Raw genomic sequence first — 15574 nt, forward strand, 5'->3', positions numbered from 1 at the left:
TTTCAATCACAGGAGTCGGAGTAGGAGTCAGGTGCCCCAAAATTCTAGAAGTCAGAGTCAGTCTAGGAGTCAAAGTTTGTCATCAAGAACTACTTCCAACTAAATTTGTTATAAATAAATCCGCCTTCAAGTTCGGAATCTACATTGACTTTCAGCTTCCCTGTAGGCGGTGCTAATGTTAAGGGATTTAAACTGTTCAAAATTGAACTGAAAAATGTTCAGAAAGATATTTTATACAAATATTTTCATTAAAAGCTATTTCCTACAAAGTTTGTTTGAAGCAAATTCGCCTCTAAATTCGAGATTGCCTTGAATTTTTTAAGTTTTTTTTGAGCTGCTCAAAATTGGATGAAAAATTGTTCAAATCAAAAAGTGAACAATGGGAACGAAATGTGCTTGTTGAGATCTTTCGAATAAAATAAAAGTTTGCTTGAATCAGACTATTCAGTCAAAGTTATTGGGGTATTGGGGGGGGGGGAGAGACAGATATTTTTCCCTATCTCAATACTCAACTCTAAAATTTTTAATTTTCGATATTTATTTAATTATCTTATTTATTTTGGATTTTTTCTTGTTTTTTGCAATATTTTAAAGATGCATTATGCCTTCTTCAATGCTTTTTCTTCGTTTTCTGACTTTTACAGGGAAAGAAGGCTAAAAACCAGGTACCAACTAGTCAGATTTCTGTGACTTTGGAAGGTTTGATGCTAATGCAAGGGAGGTGGAGGAAAGAAACATGAAAGCATAAAAATAGATTTTGCACTTGTTCAGTAAAAGGGATGCAATTTTTAACATTCAGTAAATCATCTCTGCAAAAAAAAAAAAAAAGTCTTGAAAATGTGAACGATTGCAGATAATCTGCACAAGGATAATTAGGAGTTTACTGTGCAATTACTTTAAAAGTTTAAAGCAGACCTTGAGAACAAGGGGAAACTTTTGATGACACAACATTCCCCTTCCAATCAAAGGCATAAGTTGAGCCGAAATCATCTTCAACACTTCTGGTGGTTATTTCTAAATCTGCAACTGCACAAATAGCACCAAGAGCTTCCCCTCTAAATCCGTAAGTTTGCAACTGCTCCAAATCAGCATGGGATGTAATTTTAGAGGTAAAATGTGGTCTAGCAGCAAAAGTGATATCATTTTTACGAATTCCACTGCCATTATCTTTAACTTCAATTTTTTCAATACCATATTCTTCCTAAAAGATAAACAAGCTAACATATGAATGAAAAAGATGTTAACATAAAATGCAATATTATCACAGGCTTTATTTATAAACCATTCCTAGTTAACTACAATTAAGATTCATTTACTTCACTGCATTCTTACATAATATTTTTATTTTAATAAACATCAACTTCTGACGTATCCTAACTTCTAGCAGCTCAGTATATGTCACTGAATTGAAGATTTTTCAATCTGACACAAAAAGTATTTTTGAATTAAGCTCCCCCAAACCTTGCAAAAAACAGATCTTATGAAAGCAAAGCAGTTATTCTCAAATTTTGAAATAAGAGCATAATTAAACAAGATATAATTCAGATAATATACCAAAAGAACTCTAGTTAAAAAGTAACTAAATATCTCGTCAATAACAGAAGTCTTACAACAAAATTATACAAATATGACTGACAAAAGGTGTCAGTCATATTTACTAGGGATCAGGGTTTAAGCTGGGTTCAAAAGTTCTTTAGCATCAAAGCTAAAATTGAGTGAAAAATGTTAGCAAAATGCTAAAATGTTACACATTTTCATATATTTATATATGCCTCAGTGTGTTTCATCTCCAGTTGAAAATAAAATTCATATTTTATCTGTGACATCTTTGAAGAAATAAGTACAGCAGCTATTTTTTTAAAACATAAAATAAAAAAAGAAAACACACGACTAGTGTTTAGAACATTGCAGTCCCCTCCTCTGCAGTTATTGGGGACGGGGACATAATGCTGGATAAGACTAATAGTTATTGAACTTAATAGTAGTTTAAACATGTTAGCTAAGATTTTAAAAAGATTTAGTGGATTATCGCCATGCATGCTTCCTCTCTAAGATCATTCATTTCTTCCTTAAAAAAATTTTTTTATATTTTTTTTGAGCAAAAAAGCGAAAATGCCTTGCTTTATTTTCGTAATTCAGATAGTGTTTTCGCACTATGCGAAATATGCGACCGTAGCGGAAACCCTGCTAGGGATGCACCGGATATGCGGTAACTACCCGGTAACTATCCGGTATCCGGCTGATTTTCTAACTATCCGGACCTATGAGGTATCCGATCCGGCAAGCCACTCCGGATGCGGATATCCGACAGTTTTTTGCAGGATATCCCGGCAGTTATCCGGTAAAAATGTGAGAGATATCCGGGGTTGATGTGGAGTTATCCGGTACGAAATGAGGGTTTAATTTTGAATTTACTTTTGCAAAAATTCCAGTTAAAGCTTTCACAATTTTAGAATGTTGAATAAAGTAATAATTGCTTTTCCCAGAATAATTATTTTAACTAAGACTTTCAACTGATATTTAGCATTTAAAATAGACTGTGAATATAGCAGTGAGAAATAACAGCTATAAGTTATTGCTTCATTTTCTTATTTCTAATTTTTTAATTGTATAGTATAATTTTTAATAATATATTTAAGAATTTAATTTGTATTTTTTAAGAATGTATTTTTATTTTTTCTAGAATTAAAGTAAAATTTTAAGTTTATTGTTCAAATATAAATTTATAAATTTATTTAAGAAAGATTGAACATGTAAAGCACATTTTTAAATATTATATATAAGATGTTAATTTACATCATTAAGAATGTGTAACTTTATTGTTTGGAATTTAGTAAAATTTCAAGTTGATTATTTAAGAATTGGTTTATTAATTTATTTTTAAAAGCGTGAAAGTGTTTAACACGACTCTTAATAGTTTGTTTAAAATGTTAATTTGCATCATTTACGAATGTGAATCTTTATTTTCTGAAATTAAAGTGAAATTTTCAGTTGATTATTTAAGTATAATTTTATTTATGTTTAAAAAAAATTGTTAACATGTTGAGAACGACTTTTAATAATACATTTAAGATATTAATTTGCATTTTTTAATAATGTGAATCGTTATTTTCTGGAATTAAAGGAAAATTTTAAGTTGATTATTAAGGCGTAAGTTTATTAATTTGTTTTTAAAAAGTGAAAGCGTTGAGAATGACTCTTAATACTGTATTTAAGATGTTAATTTGCATCTTTTAAGAGAGTGAATCTGTTTGTGAAATTGTTTTCTGGAATTAAAGTAAAATTTTCAGTTGATTATTTTAACATAAGTTTATTAATTTGTTAACTGGGGTGCCCACCTAGGGGGGGGGGTGTTTTAGGGGTATTTTTCTCTCTTTTGGGACTTTCTATTTGGGGGAGGGGGTATTTATGGTTGTTAGGGGGTGGGCCCTTGCTCTTAGGGGGGCACCCCTGTATTTAAGATGCTAATTTGCATCTTTAGAGAGAGTGAATCTTTGTTTTCTGGAATTAAAGTAAAATTTTCAGTTGATTATTTTAGCATGAGTTTATTAATTTGTTAACTGGGTTGCCCACCTAGGGGGGGGGGGTTAGGGATATTTTCTCTTTTTTTGGAAGGGGCTTTCTATTTGGGAGGCATTTATGGTTTTTAGGGGGTGGGCCCTTGCTCTTAGGGGGGGGGCACCCATGTATTTAAGATGCTAATTTGCACCTTTAGAGAAAATGTACCTTTATTTCTGGAATTAAAGTAAAATTTTAAGTTGATTATTTAAGTTTATTTATTTTTTGAGTCAAACTGGCCCCGTTTTAATATTTTCTTTTTTAACTTGTATGTTAGAAAAATTTTACTCGTGTATTATCTGTAATAAAAATGATTTCAAAGCAAAGTTTTATTTTTTGTTATTTCTAAATTGGAAACAAGAAAATGTATTACTTTATGATGAAGTTTTAAAAAATTTCTACACGTCATGCAAATCAAACAACAAATACGACTCATTATACGATCTTTAAGATTTCAACTATGAATAATTAAAAGTTTAAACCATGCGTACATTACATACAGAATTAATTTTTGCCGAAAGTTTCTCTCTTTCGAAAAAATCTGTCGAAATAAAACAATATTTTAATGTTTCATTTTATATATAGCACAATTCCTAAATTAAAATAAAGAGGTTCTAAAAAAGTACATTTGAATGTACTTAACATGTTTTTAAAGAAATGATGTGTGGAACAAGTTTAATTTATTGTTTTTAAACGACGTTGTAGAAAAATATGCGAACATGCAATGCAATCGAAATGCCAGATATCCGTCGGATATCTGGCCCGGATATCCGAATCCGGCAGGTAAGGGGGCATCGGATATCCGGTATCCGGCAAAATCACTATCCGGTGCATCCCTAAACCATTGGATACAATTGTTGTTAGCAAATTACCATTGCTTTTCCAAAAATTTAAAAATTCCTTGAATTAATGCAAGAAGTTTGTTTGATTAAAAAGAGATAATCTAAAATTTAACAATGAATGCACACCCTAGCATTGCAAAAGTGTAGAAAAATCTAGTTTATCTATATTTTCCCCCATTTGGTAGAACTTGGACAGAAAAGCAGGACATTCAGTCACAGGGACTGAGAGACAAAAATCAGAAGACACCTCGTCATGTTGTGTTTTTAATTTTTGACTTAGTTGAAAATTTAACATCAAACATTCAGTTTTTAATTCCTTTAAATACCAATCGTCCAACAACACTATGGTGCAGATTAAGGGTACGGGGCCATGGCACATCAGCACCATTGAAATTTCTAGGGGGTTGACTAGAGAGAGTTTTCAATCTTTTTTTTTGGGGGGGGGTGAAGCTCCAAAGTAATTAAAGGATTTGTGCCAGCGCCATTGGAGGACTTTGCACTCCTGAATTTAATAACCTGCTTTTATTCTATAGCAATCATTTAGATGAATTTCACTCCACCGTAACACAAAACTGAATGATCCACAACTGAAACGTTTATGAGTGCAACCTGTGAACTCAGCTTCTGTACTTTTCCTTCAGAACTGAGAATTTTTTCATTGAAATTAATATGTTTCAAAGAATACAGGGGTCTTACACGTTTTTCGTTAAAAATTGCTCTCTACGTACTAGCCCAAAATTTTCTCAGGAAAACCAATCAGGGCAAGATAGTGTTTGAATCACGGAGTAGGAAGAAGGAGATAAATGTCCTATGGGTTTGCTAGTGTAAAAGTGGCAACGTTTGTTCACTGTTTTAGAGGGCGCTGTCGGCGAGCCGTTCCCGACAATCGCAGCAGATCAATGTAAATGATGCTAAGTTTCTCATTTTTTTTGAGGCAGCTATTAAAGCAAAAAAAGAAAAACTACAGGAAATTGGTTGTAATATGGGACCAATATAGTGGACGATAAGATAAATAAATACCTTTGTGCAGAACAGTAAAGTAAGACAAAACAACGTTTGCAAATTTGTGCTTCTTCTAACGTTGTTTTGTCTCACTTTATAGTGGACGATGTACGGCTTTTGTCCACAGGAAGTTAGCGCAGTACTTTGATGGGAAAATGTATCTTATTTTTCATCACCAACTTGCCGAATTCGTCTGCTATTAATATTGCGCTGTGCGATGTTTCATTTATTACGTGTTGGAATTTTTCAATTCCTGTAAATAATTGATGAAATGAGAATGTAGTACAATTATTTACGTGAATACTTTGTTTAATTAGTTGTTAATTTCGTGACATGTTTGGAGGACTAATTAAAGTGAAATAATTTTTTGCTTTCACGACCTTTAACAGATAAAAATAAATGTTAATGTTATATTTACTTATCTTCAAGTTGATATTAATTATAATAATTTTATTCATGTATTTATCCACTGCTTAGACATAATTGTTATCATTGTTTTTTATTATTATTGCATTTTTTTCTACAACCAAATCGAAAAAAAAAGGGAAACCTTTTTCATTTAAAAAATACATGTACAATAAGAGTAAATTGTAATTTTCGGAAACTTGATTAATTTCACCAGAAAACAACACGACTACATCAAAAAAGCGTTCCAAGGTATAATTTTTTGAATGAATTAGGTTTCTTGATTTATTTTTCATTTAGTTGTTGAAAAAAATGCAATAATAATAAAAACAAAAAATATATAACATTTGTATTTAAGCAGTGAGTAAATACATGAATGAAATTATTATAATCAATATCAGCTAGAAGTTAAGTAAATAGAACATTAACATTTATTTTTATCTGTTAAAGGTCTTGAAAGCAAAAAATTATTTCGCTTTAATTAGTTCTCGAAACATGTCACGGAATTGACAACTAATTAAAAAAAGTATTTATGTAATTAATTCTACTACATTCTCATTTCATCAATTATTTACAGGAATAGAAACATTCCAACTCGTAAAAAATAAAACATCGCACAGGCCAATATTAATAGCAGACGAATTCGGCTAGTTGGTGATGAAAAATAAAATTCATTTTTCCATCAAAATACTGTGCAAACTTCCTGTGGACAAATGACGTACATCGTCCACTATATTGGCCCCTATTACAACCAATTTTCAGTAGTTTTTCTTCTTTTTTTGCTTTAATAGCTGCCTCTAAAAAAATGAGAAACTTAGCATCATTTACATTGATCTGCTGCGATTGTCGGGAGCGGCTCGCCGACAGCGCCCTCTAAAAAAGTAAAGAACCGTTGCCACTTCTAAATAGGAAAGATTTATCTCCTCCCTTCTACCTCCCTGGTTTGAATACCAAGGCCCGACTTGCAAGTTTACATGCCCAGGGCACTGTTAAACTTTCCTGCCCCCTTTGAATGATTGATTTATTTTAGACACTGGCATTTTCACTACTGGTGCCACTCCCTCCCTCCCCAACTTCATAAATGCAGATCAGATTTACCATATTGCAAATGTAGCAATTGGGAGGGACCTCACAACATAGAGAAACAGTGAGCCACGAAAATTCAATTGCATTTTTATCATTTGAAAAAAATTAAATTCTTTCAAATGGTAAAATATTTGTCATTGTAATAGGTATTATAAAAGTGGATCTAGAAAAAAACTACAAATTCACACAAACGAGGAAAAAAAAAGAAATGCAATTTTGTTTCACTGTTCCCCAAGTAAGAACAGTGAAACAAGTTTTTTGAATCAGCAAACTTCCAATCTAAATTTACTTAGAATAACAGAATTAAAAAAAAAAAAAAAAAAAAAAAAAAACACTAAGCATTTTTCATAATGCACTCATAAGGACAAAATAATTTTCCTGGGTCATAAAGGACAATATTTAAGTATTCCTGTAATTTTCAATTATTCCAAGAAAATGACTAAACAAAATTGAAAAGTGCGTCTCAAGTCAGTAGAGAATTTCTTGCAGTCAAAATGCATGTTTTGGTTCCCCTGCACACATAAATACGTACAAATATTGAGAAAAAGTTAAGTCAAAATTCGTTTAAACTCAATTAATTACAAACTTATGTTGAAATTTGAGTGCTTTATTTATTTTTTTATGTGAATAAAATTGTTCTTTTTCTTTAAATGAGGAAGTAAAAAATGCTCTTCTTTATGTCTACCGAGCAAAGTTGTTGTTTTTTTTTTTTAATCAAAAAAGTTGGATTTTTTAAAATTTTCTTTTACATTTTCAAAAGTTTGTAAACATTAATTACTTTACATTTATAAACATACCATATTTCATACAATAGATGAATCCATTCAGCTAACTTTTAAAATTTAGATAAGATCTATAACTAATGCATTTTTAAAAATTTATAATATGCATAACAATGCTTAGATAAGATGTGATTTTGTTTTCAATCTTTTAGCATCAGTTTTTTTTTTTTTGGGGGGGGGGGGGGTTGTTTTTTTTTTAATGATTTCCTGTAATGTACTAAGCACAACAAAGCCTATTCAGCTATGATATTTTTTGTACCTCTCAGGTTTTTCCCCCTCCCCCCTTAAAAAAAAGCCTGTTAGAAATAATAGTAGATGACATTTGCACTTTCAAACTGACGTTTATGTTGCTCCAATTTTCTTTAACAAAAATTAGAATTTGGCTTTAAAAAATCACAAAATCAATGCCGATAAAAAAAAAGTCTACAAAAATAGAATATTAAAGCAATACTTTCACAAAAATAGGTAGTGAGAAAAAAATACTGGATTTACCCCTGTTGACGTTCAGTTCTCCCATGACTTTCTGGTTGTGTGCTGAGTTTTTTGTATTGATGAAGAGGCTCCATAGTAGCCTTGAAATAGCTATACGTATGCTGTATTTTTGTGCTTTATTTACTTTGTTTTTTCGATTTAATCATATTGTAGCACAAAGCTTATTTGATCTTTTTTCTTTTCATTTATGATGACATACTTAATTTTCTTACATGGTACTTCAAAGCAAACTTTTTTGCTATAATATTGTTCACATTATGTCGATCTGGCTTTTCAAAAGTTTACCAGGCTAGAAATATCCGAACAGAAAATAAATGACTGTTGTCTCACTATACCCACTTCTCCCTTATTGGCTCTGAATGGGGAGTTCAAAAAAGTTCATGAAATGTTTTTAACATAATTCTGTGCAACTTTAGGGGTCCCCGAAAAGTGCCACAAGACCTGTAAACCTACCTCTGACAATTCCTCAAAGATAAAGTGAAAATAGGTACCTAAATAAATGATGTTTTCAATTTTTTTTCTTTTAAAAAACATGCACATGAAGATTAGAGTGAATTACAGTATAATGTATTTTTTTTCTTTCTAATGTTACAGTAAAGTAGGAAGTTTTAAGCTTAAAACTGTCATTACAATGAAATTATTTTGTCTGTTGGAACTCTATTTCATATCACTTTTCCTTCCTCAATGACATAGAAAGGGAGAGGGGAAAAAAACCCCGATCATTTTTATAAATGTGCTTTTAGTAGTTCATTGAGAGAAAGAGAGAGTGATGCAGTTAAATCCTTCTGGGGAATACTGCGATTCGATAGACTCTTGGCGACGTCGCCAAATTTTGACGATAAACAATTTTTCAGTTGCAACCCTGCTCCTCCAGATTCCCACCGGCAACCCTACTCAACTCCTCAGCGAGCTGTTTTGGCGATAACCGATTTTCCGATGGCAACCCTGCTCCGCTCTGCTCCTCGGAATTCTGACCGGCAACCTTACTCACCCTCTCCGAACCGATCTGCCGGGGGTTTCCGCCCCCCTTATCCCACCTCGGAAATCGCTCCACGTTGAAGCATCGCTTCCTCGTGGTATTTTTTTTTAATCATTAATGTATTTTATTAATTATTTTATTTCAATGTATGGGATCGCAAGATCCCCATTAAACCTATGGATCCCCCGTAAGCTGTGAGTATCACTTTTTGGTGTTTCATTTATTTCATTCTGTATGTAATTTTTCTCATAAAACGGCTGGTTAATAAATAGTGTTTCATGTTACATGACCTCCTTGTTTTGTATAATTTTCTAAAAATAATAAATTTGATAAAGGCTAATATTTGATTGAATTCTAAATTTATGCTTTTAAGTCCTTTTTTATTTTTTTGCAGCTCAGATGCTATTGGATTATTCCGCACATGGGGAACAGTAATTTTGCAACCATGCCGTTTTATATTTTTAATATTGTCATTATATATATATATATATATATATATATATATATTTTTCTTTTTTTCAACTGTTGCTAAATTTTTTGGCCTCAAAGCCTATACGTTATTACTTTCCTTCTGCCGATGAAAAAGAGGGAATATTTTTTTTTACTAACCTAGTGTCGTTAAAAATGGTGTTTTTGAATGCTTATTTTTTCATTAATTACCCCGTTTTGATGGGTTGATTATTTGTTTTATTGCCTTTTTTGTCGTGTTTTTTAGTATTTTTTTCTTCTAGTTTTAGTAGCTTTTTAAATATATTTTTGAGGGTTTATTTGTTTATAATAAGTGTTTTTGATGACTAAATGATTCAAATAATTACTCTGTTCTGATGTGTTAATTGCTTTGCTGCCGTTTTATTGTGTTTTGTAGAATTTATTTATCTAGTTTTAGTAGTATTTTAATGTATTTTTGAGGGTTTATTTATTCAGATTTGTTTATAATTAGTGTTTTTTTTTGAGTATTAAATTATTCGAATTTATTAATCTGATGCGTTAATTTGTTTTAATGCCGATTTTTTTAATTTATCCAGTTTTAGTAGTTTTGATGTACTTTTGAGGGTTTGTTTATTTAGATTTGTTTATAAATTAGTGTTTTTGAGAGTTAAATTATTCAAATTAATTACTCGGTTCTATGGGTTATTTTGAGTATTGTCCTAGTTCAGTTTGACGGTATTTTAACGTAATTTTGAGGGTTTTCTCAGTTGAGGGTTTGTTTATTTAGATTGATACCCTACAACTGGGCTTCCTCCGAATCAGACGTGCTTCCACACGCTCCGCATTCCATTTGCCATAGCTACAGAAATATAGCAGCTAGAGAGTCATATTTTATACCAATTCAAAGATCTTGTTGAACCCTTCCCGTAGAGTAGCTGCACACGGATTTTGGACCATCCATTCATTTGCAATCCGTTAATTTCATCTTTGAACATGTCCCCGCCCTGTTTTAGCACATTGTCTGACTGAATAAAGAATTGGAAAACATCGCGGGCCACCTTGATCCACTTCCTGTCATCGCACCACCACGGACGACCTGTCAATGGAAAGCTTATTTTGCAAGCTCCAAGAGGATACTGGTTATTTTGCCCTAGCGCCAGGGGCCTAAACAGAAGGACACCTTAAATTATCGTTGAGACTACCCGGTTCTTGCAGCGCTAGAAACACCCCGTGCGACCTTCGACCCCGCCGTGCAAGCACCCCCGCTCCTGCGGGATCCCTCAACAGCGTAGGAGATGAATGCCAGGGGGACATTTAATGTAAACATCCAGCATCCACAGTGAACGCTCACGCCTCAGCGAACCCAACACCTTCCAGAGGACCACCCGCAGAGTATTTCTGCATTGCGCATCCAAGGGATCTTCCTCACAGTGCATCATTTACTTTCAGTGAACATTGTGTATTCTAATGTGCCCAGAGTGTTAATCCACCTCACACTTCAGAATCACCATATCAGACTTTTATGGACTTTCCCTCTCCGGCTGGCTAGGGAACGTGCTCTAGTTGCCCCGCTACACATTCGTCATTCCTGCTATCATCACCTGAACTGTCGCTCACATGTGGGCTAATTACTGCTCTTCATCCAAGGAACTGTACGTATAAACATTTTAATAGTGATTTATCAACTATTTATGTACATTTTACTGGTTTTACGTAATTATTTTTCACTTTTGTAATTTATTATTATTATTTTTTTTATATATATATATAATTTTTTTTTTTATATATATTTTTTAATTAACATTTGCTGTATACTGCAAAGTATATCTCCGTACATCTTACTTATTTTGCAAAGTTACTTTTCACCAATGTGTTTTATTATACATATATATCTATATTTTAACATTTACTCCTTATAATTACCCTTTTTTTTTTTTGATTTAAGGTGCCTCAAGCAGAGCGACGCTAAAAAATTTTAAATGCATTATGCCTGGATTTCCATTGTTAATTAAATTATTGTAATTATTTTTTTATGCTATATTTTTATGCGTCTTAAAAATTCAAAAACTGTTGAAATGTCAAATATTCATTTTACTCAGAATTAAGAGAGATTTCAGTACTCTTTTTTTTTTTCCTTGGGCTAAATCATAATCTCAGGAATTATTAGCTTAAATAGTCTTGTCCAATTAGTATACAAAATTAGAAGCTTATTGAATCCTATCAAGTAGACATTCATTCAACTTAGATTTCAAGACAACATTTTTTTTTCTTTTTTTTTGAAGTCACTCCTCTTCTATTGATTAGCATCCGAAATATTCGTTAAATACTTATCGTTTAAATACGATGGAAAATACACACGAGGTCGTACAAAGGCATTCTCCCCCTCATTGGGTGTTACAGAAACTGGACTCTAAGATGACCTCCTTGGGTAAACTTCCTCACCCAACCTCCCCACCCCCCACCAACAGTACACCACCAACACCCTCACTCTCCTTGCAATCTTCAAATTCCACAGATTTTAGTGAGATTTACATTGGTCCTTTTGAAGACCATTTTCATAAGACCACCCAACCCCCAATAAATTTCATAACATACGAAAACTCAGTAGACGATATATTGGATTTCTTTGACACCATTATCTCGGGCAAGGATCGAAACCGTCACATCTTCTTGAAGATTGGACTACGAGAGCAAGTCAAATCTGCCCTTGCGCTACTACGATTTAAGCTTAAGGATAGCCAACAGAACCAATTAACTTCTTCCCCCACTGGAATTTTGCCCAACGATGCAAATAATGTCATAAACTTACAACCTGAGCTCAATTTGACTGAGAGTAATTCCCAGTGTGACCAACCAGAGATCACGTATACAACAGTTCGCACACAGACAGAGCTAATAGTTGATTCCCCCACCATCCTTTCGCCTTCTCCTCTCCAACCCGTTAAAAATCCTGCCTCTCCCCCCTTTAATGACCCCCCGTCCTATGCTTCGGCAGCCAAAAGAAATGTACACACCATGTTAGTGTACCCCACCGACCCCAATTACACATCATCTAAAAACCTCAGGAAGCTCTTGGAGAATAACTTCGATCCATTGAAGGACGGTATCAAAGTCTCAAGGGTCAGGTACGTGGCTAAAGGGGGAGTGGCTATTGACCTGCCAACACAAAATGATCTTTCCTCTCTACAGGAGAACCTCGCAGAAGTCCCAGTCCTAAAGGACAAAATTAGCGTGCGAGCACCGAGACTCAGATTACCGAGAATAATCCTCTACGGTGTCACACCTGACTTTGACGGCCCAGTCCTACAAGATATTCTCTACAACGATTTTGACATTCCCGAGCATGAGGAGGTCTCCCCGTGTTTTAAACTTTCAGGGAAAAACGGCACTAATAACTGGGTTTTCCAGTGTTTCCCAAGCGCCTACCACTTTATTATGTCCTCCCCCAAACTAAGCCTTTCCTGGCGGGTCATCAGCATCCGAGAATTCCTCGGAATTCGACGATGTTATGCCTGCCAGGGCTTTAGCCATGTCGCCTCGGACTGCAACAAGCAACGCAGTTGCTGCTATTGCTCTGAGGACCATGGCAATGAACCTTGCAATGCAACCCGACCATTTTGCACGAATTGCATCAATTTCAATGTAAGCAAACACACAAACTACTTTACCGATCACGCAGCAAACGACTCTAAGTGCCCTTTTTATTTGAATATTGTTAACAAAGTTAGATCCCAAACGAAATATGAATAAAACATATCAAAATGCAAACTCTGAGATTTCCCTTCCATCCACTAGATTGGCAAATTCTTCATCTTTCAACCACTTAAATCTTAAACAATTTTCAACAGTTTCCCCAAATTCATTCACCTCAGTCTCCGCTCCCTCTCTGAAGATTGTTCAGATAAACCTTCAAAGAGCGGCTGCACCTACATCCTTACTTCAACAATTATTACCAGAACAAGAAATTCATGCATTCTTGGCTCAGGAACCATAATTGGTCAAGAAACAAATTTGCAATATCCCTTCCTCCTGGGGCCGAGTCTTGTCAACCAGTGGTCGTGCGGCAATTTTCCTACCCACAGATAAACTTAAAACTATAAGTGCCTTCCAGTCATATGACTTTGTGGCAGTAAAGGTCTCAATGGACACCTCCCCCTTCATTTTGCTTTCAGCATACTCGTCCCCGGCCGAACCAATCGAAGAACTTCTTCTCGAGCTTTCGAGTTTCATTAACTCAATAAATCTCATCCCCATCCTCATCGGAGGGGACTTCAACGCCCCTTCTAGAACTTTCGGTTATTCCAGAGACGGGGCAAGGGGAGAGGCTGTCCTTGATTTTGCCGCTACTTTGAATTTAAACATGTTGAACTCTCCCCACTCCCCTCCCACCTTGTCATGGTTGGCCAGACCTAACCTTTTCCAAAAATATTTGCAGCAACATTAGCTGGGATGTCAGCAATATCATATCAGCAAGTGATCATAATTATATTTTTATTAATATCGACAGCTCTTTTTCAACCTCACGGTTCATCCGCTATAAAACTTTATATACTACTATACCATTTGAAAAACTGCTCAAAGTTAAACTGCCACCAATAATTGCCCTACTTCCAACCCTGACCACATTTGATGATCTTGATCGATTCACAACAGCTCTCACACTCACTATACAGGACTGTGCAGAGCTAACTTTCAAGAAGAAAAATTTCGCCACACCTTCACCGGCAAAATGGTGGCATACAGGTTTGACTGTTCTAAAAAAGTGTGTCACTGCTGTGAGACGCCGTCTCCAGCGCAACAGGGGTTCCTCACTGGAGAATCAGTTCAAAGTCATTTACAAAAAAGCACTAGCCAAATACAAACGAGCAATACGCCAAGCTAAAACCTCTTCCTGGAAAACCTTCTGCACACACAGCAAAAATGTGTTTGGCAAACCCTACAAAATCTGCTTCGGCAAAGCTTTCTCCCCAACTTATATGCATCAATCATCTGCCACTACTGATACCGAAGATTCTTTTTGTCAAAAGATCCTGAACCATTTTTACCCAGAAGACCAACCAGATCCTCCAGTCGATCCCCCTGTCCCACCCTCAACCTACACTCCTTTTACGAGGGAGGAGGTTGAACATGCAGTTCAGCTCCTCCCTCGCAAGAAAGCACCAGGTAAAGATGGCCTGGACTACATTATATGGACTGCTATTCATCGCACCTTCCCCAATTTCCTTAAAGACTACTTCAACGCCTGCCAAGCACTAGGAACTTTTCCAAAACCTCTCAAAGAGGGAGTATTGATACTTTTCCTGAAAGCAGGTAAGGATCCTTCCCTCTTTACCTCCTTTAGGCCAATAATTCTTCTGCCAGTGCTTTCAAAAATCTTTGAAAGAATCTTACTTTTCCGTCTCCAAAGCCACCTTTCCCTTAACAACCTCCACCACCCAAACCAATTTGGCTTCGTCCCGCGGCGTTCCGTTAATCATGCCTTGGCCGCACTATTTGCAAAAATAGAGGAAGGAATTGCAAGAGGGCATCAAATGGTGCTCATCTCCCTGGACATTGTTTCAGCTTTCGACAATCTTCCATGGGATAAGATCATGTATTACCTCACCGATTCCCACTGCGATGAGGGCATTTTAAATATATATCGGTTTCCTCTCTCACAGAAAAATTTTCATTCAAACAAGCACAGGCTCATGCTCTATCCAACAGAAAAAAGGTTGTCCGCAAGGTTCCTGTAGCGGACCGGAACTGTGGAATCTCGTCGTGGCTTCACTACTTTGAATTCCATGGCCAGATCACACCCACGTGCAGGCCTTTGCGGACGACATTGCAATTCTCGTTTCAACAAGGCGCACGCATGATCTGCAAACCTTTGCGCGCGACACTCTTTCACTAGTCAACACCTGGCTGCTCGAGCATGGCCTGACTGCTTCCAATTCCAAATCAGCATATATGCACCTTAAAGTCCCAAGGAATCTCAAAAGAGCCCCCACTCTTCTAAT

The 15574-nt window shown here is 35.0% G+C and overlaps 1 protein-coding gene across 1 annotated transcript in view; it reads right to left on the reverse strand.

The window, feature by feature from the left end:
* Window positions 1-15574, reverse strand: part of LOC129216666 (PMS1 protein homolog 1-like) — a 97721-nt gene that overhangs the window by 79096 nt on the left and 3051 nt on the right. Inside the window, exon 2 of the mRNA XM_054850916.1 lies at window positions 916-1201. Within this exon, the coding sequence (XP_054706891.1) occupies window positions 916-1201 (286 nt within the window). The remainder of the gene's footprint in view (window positions 1-915; window positions 1202-15574) is intronic.

Source organism: Uloborus diversus, chromosome 1 (genome assembly GCF_026930045.1).
Source record: "Uloborus diversus isolate 005 chromosome 1, Udiv.v.3.1, whole genome shotgun sequence".
NCBI lineage: Eukaryota > Metazoa > Arthropoda > Arachnida > Araneae > Uloboridae > Uloborus > Uloborus diversus.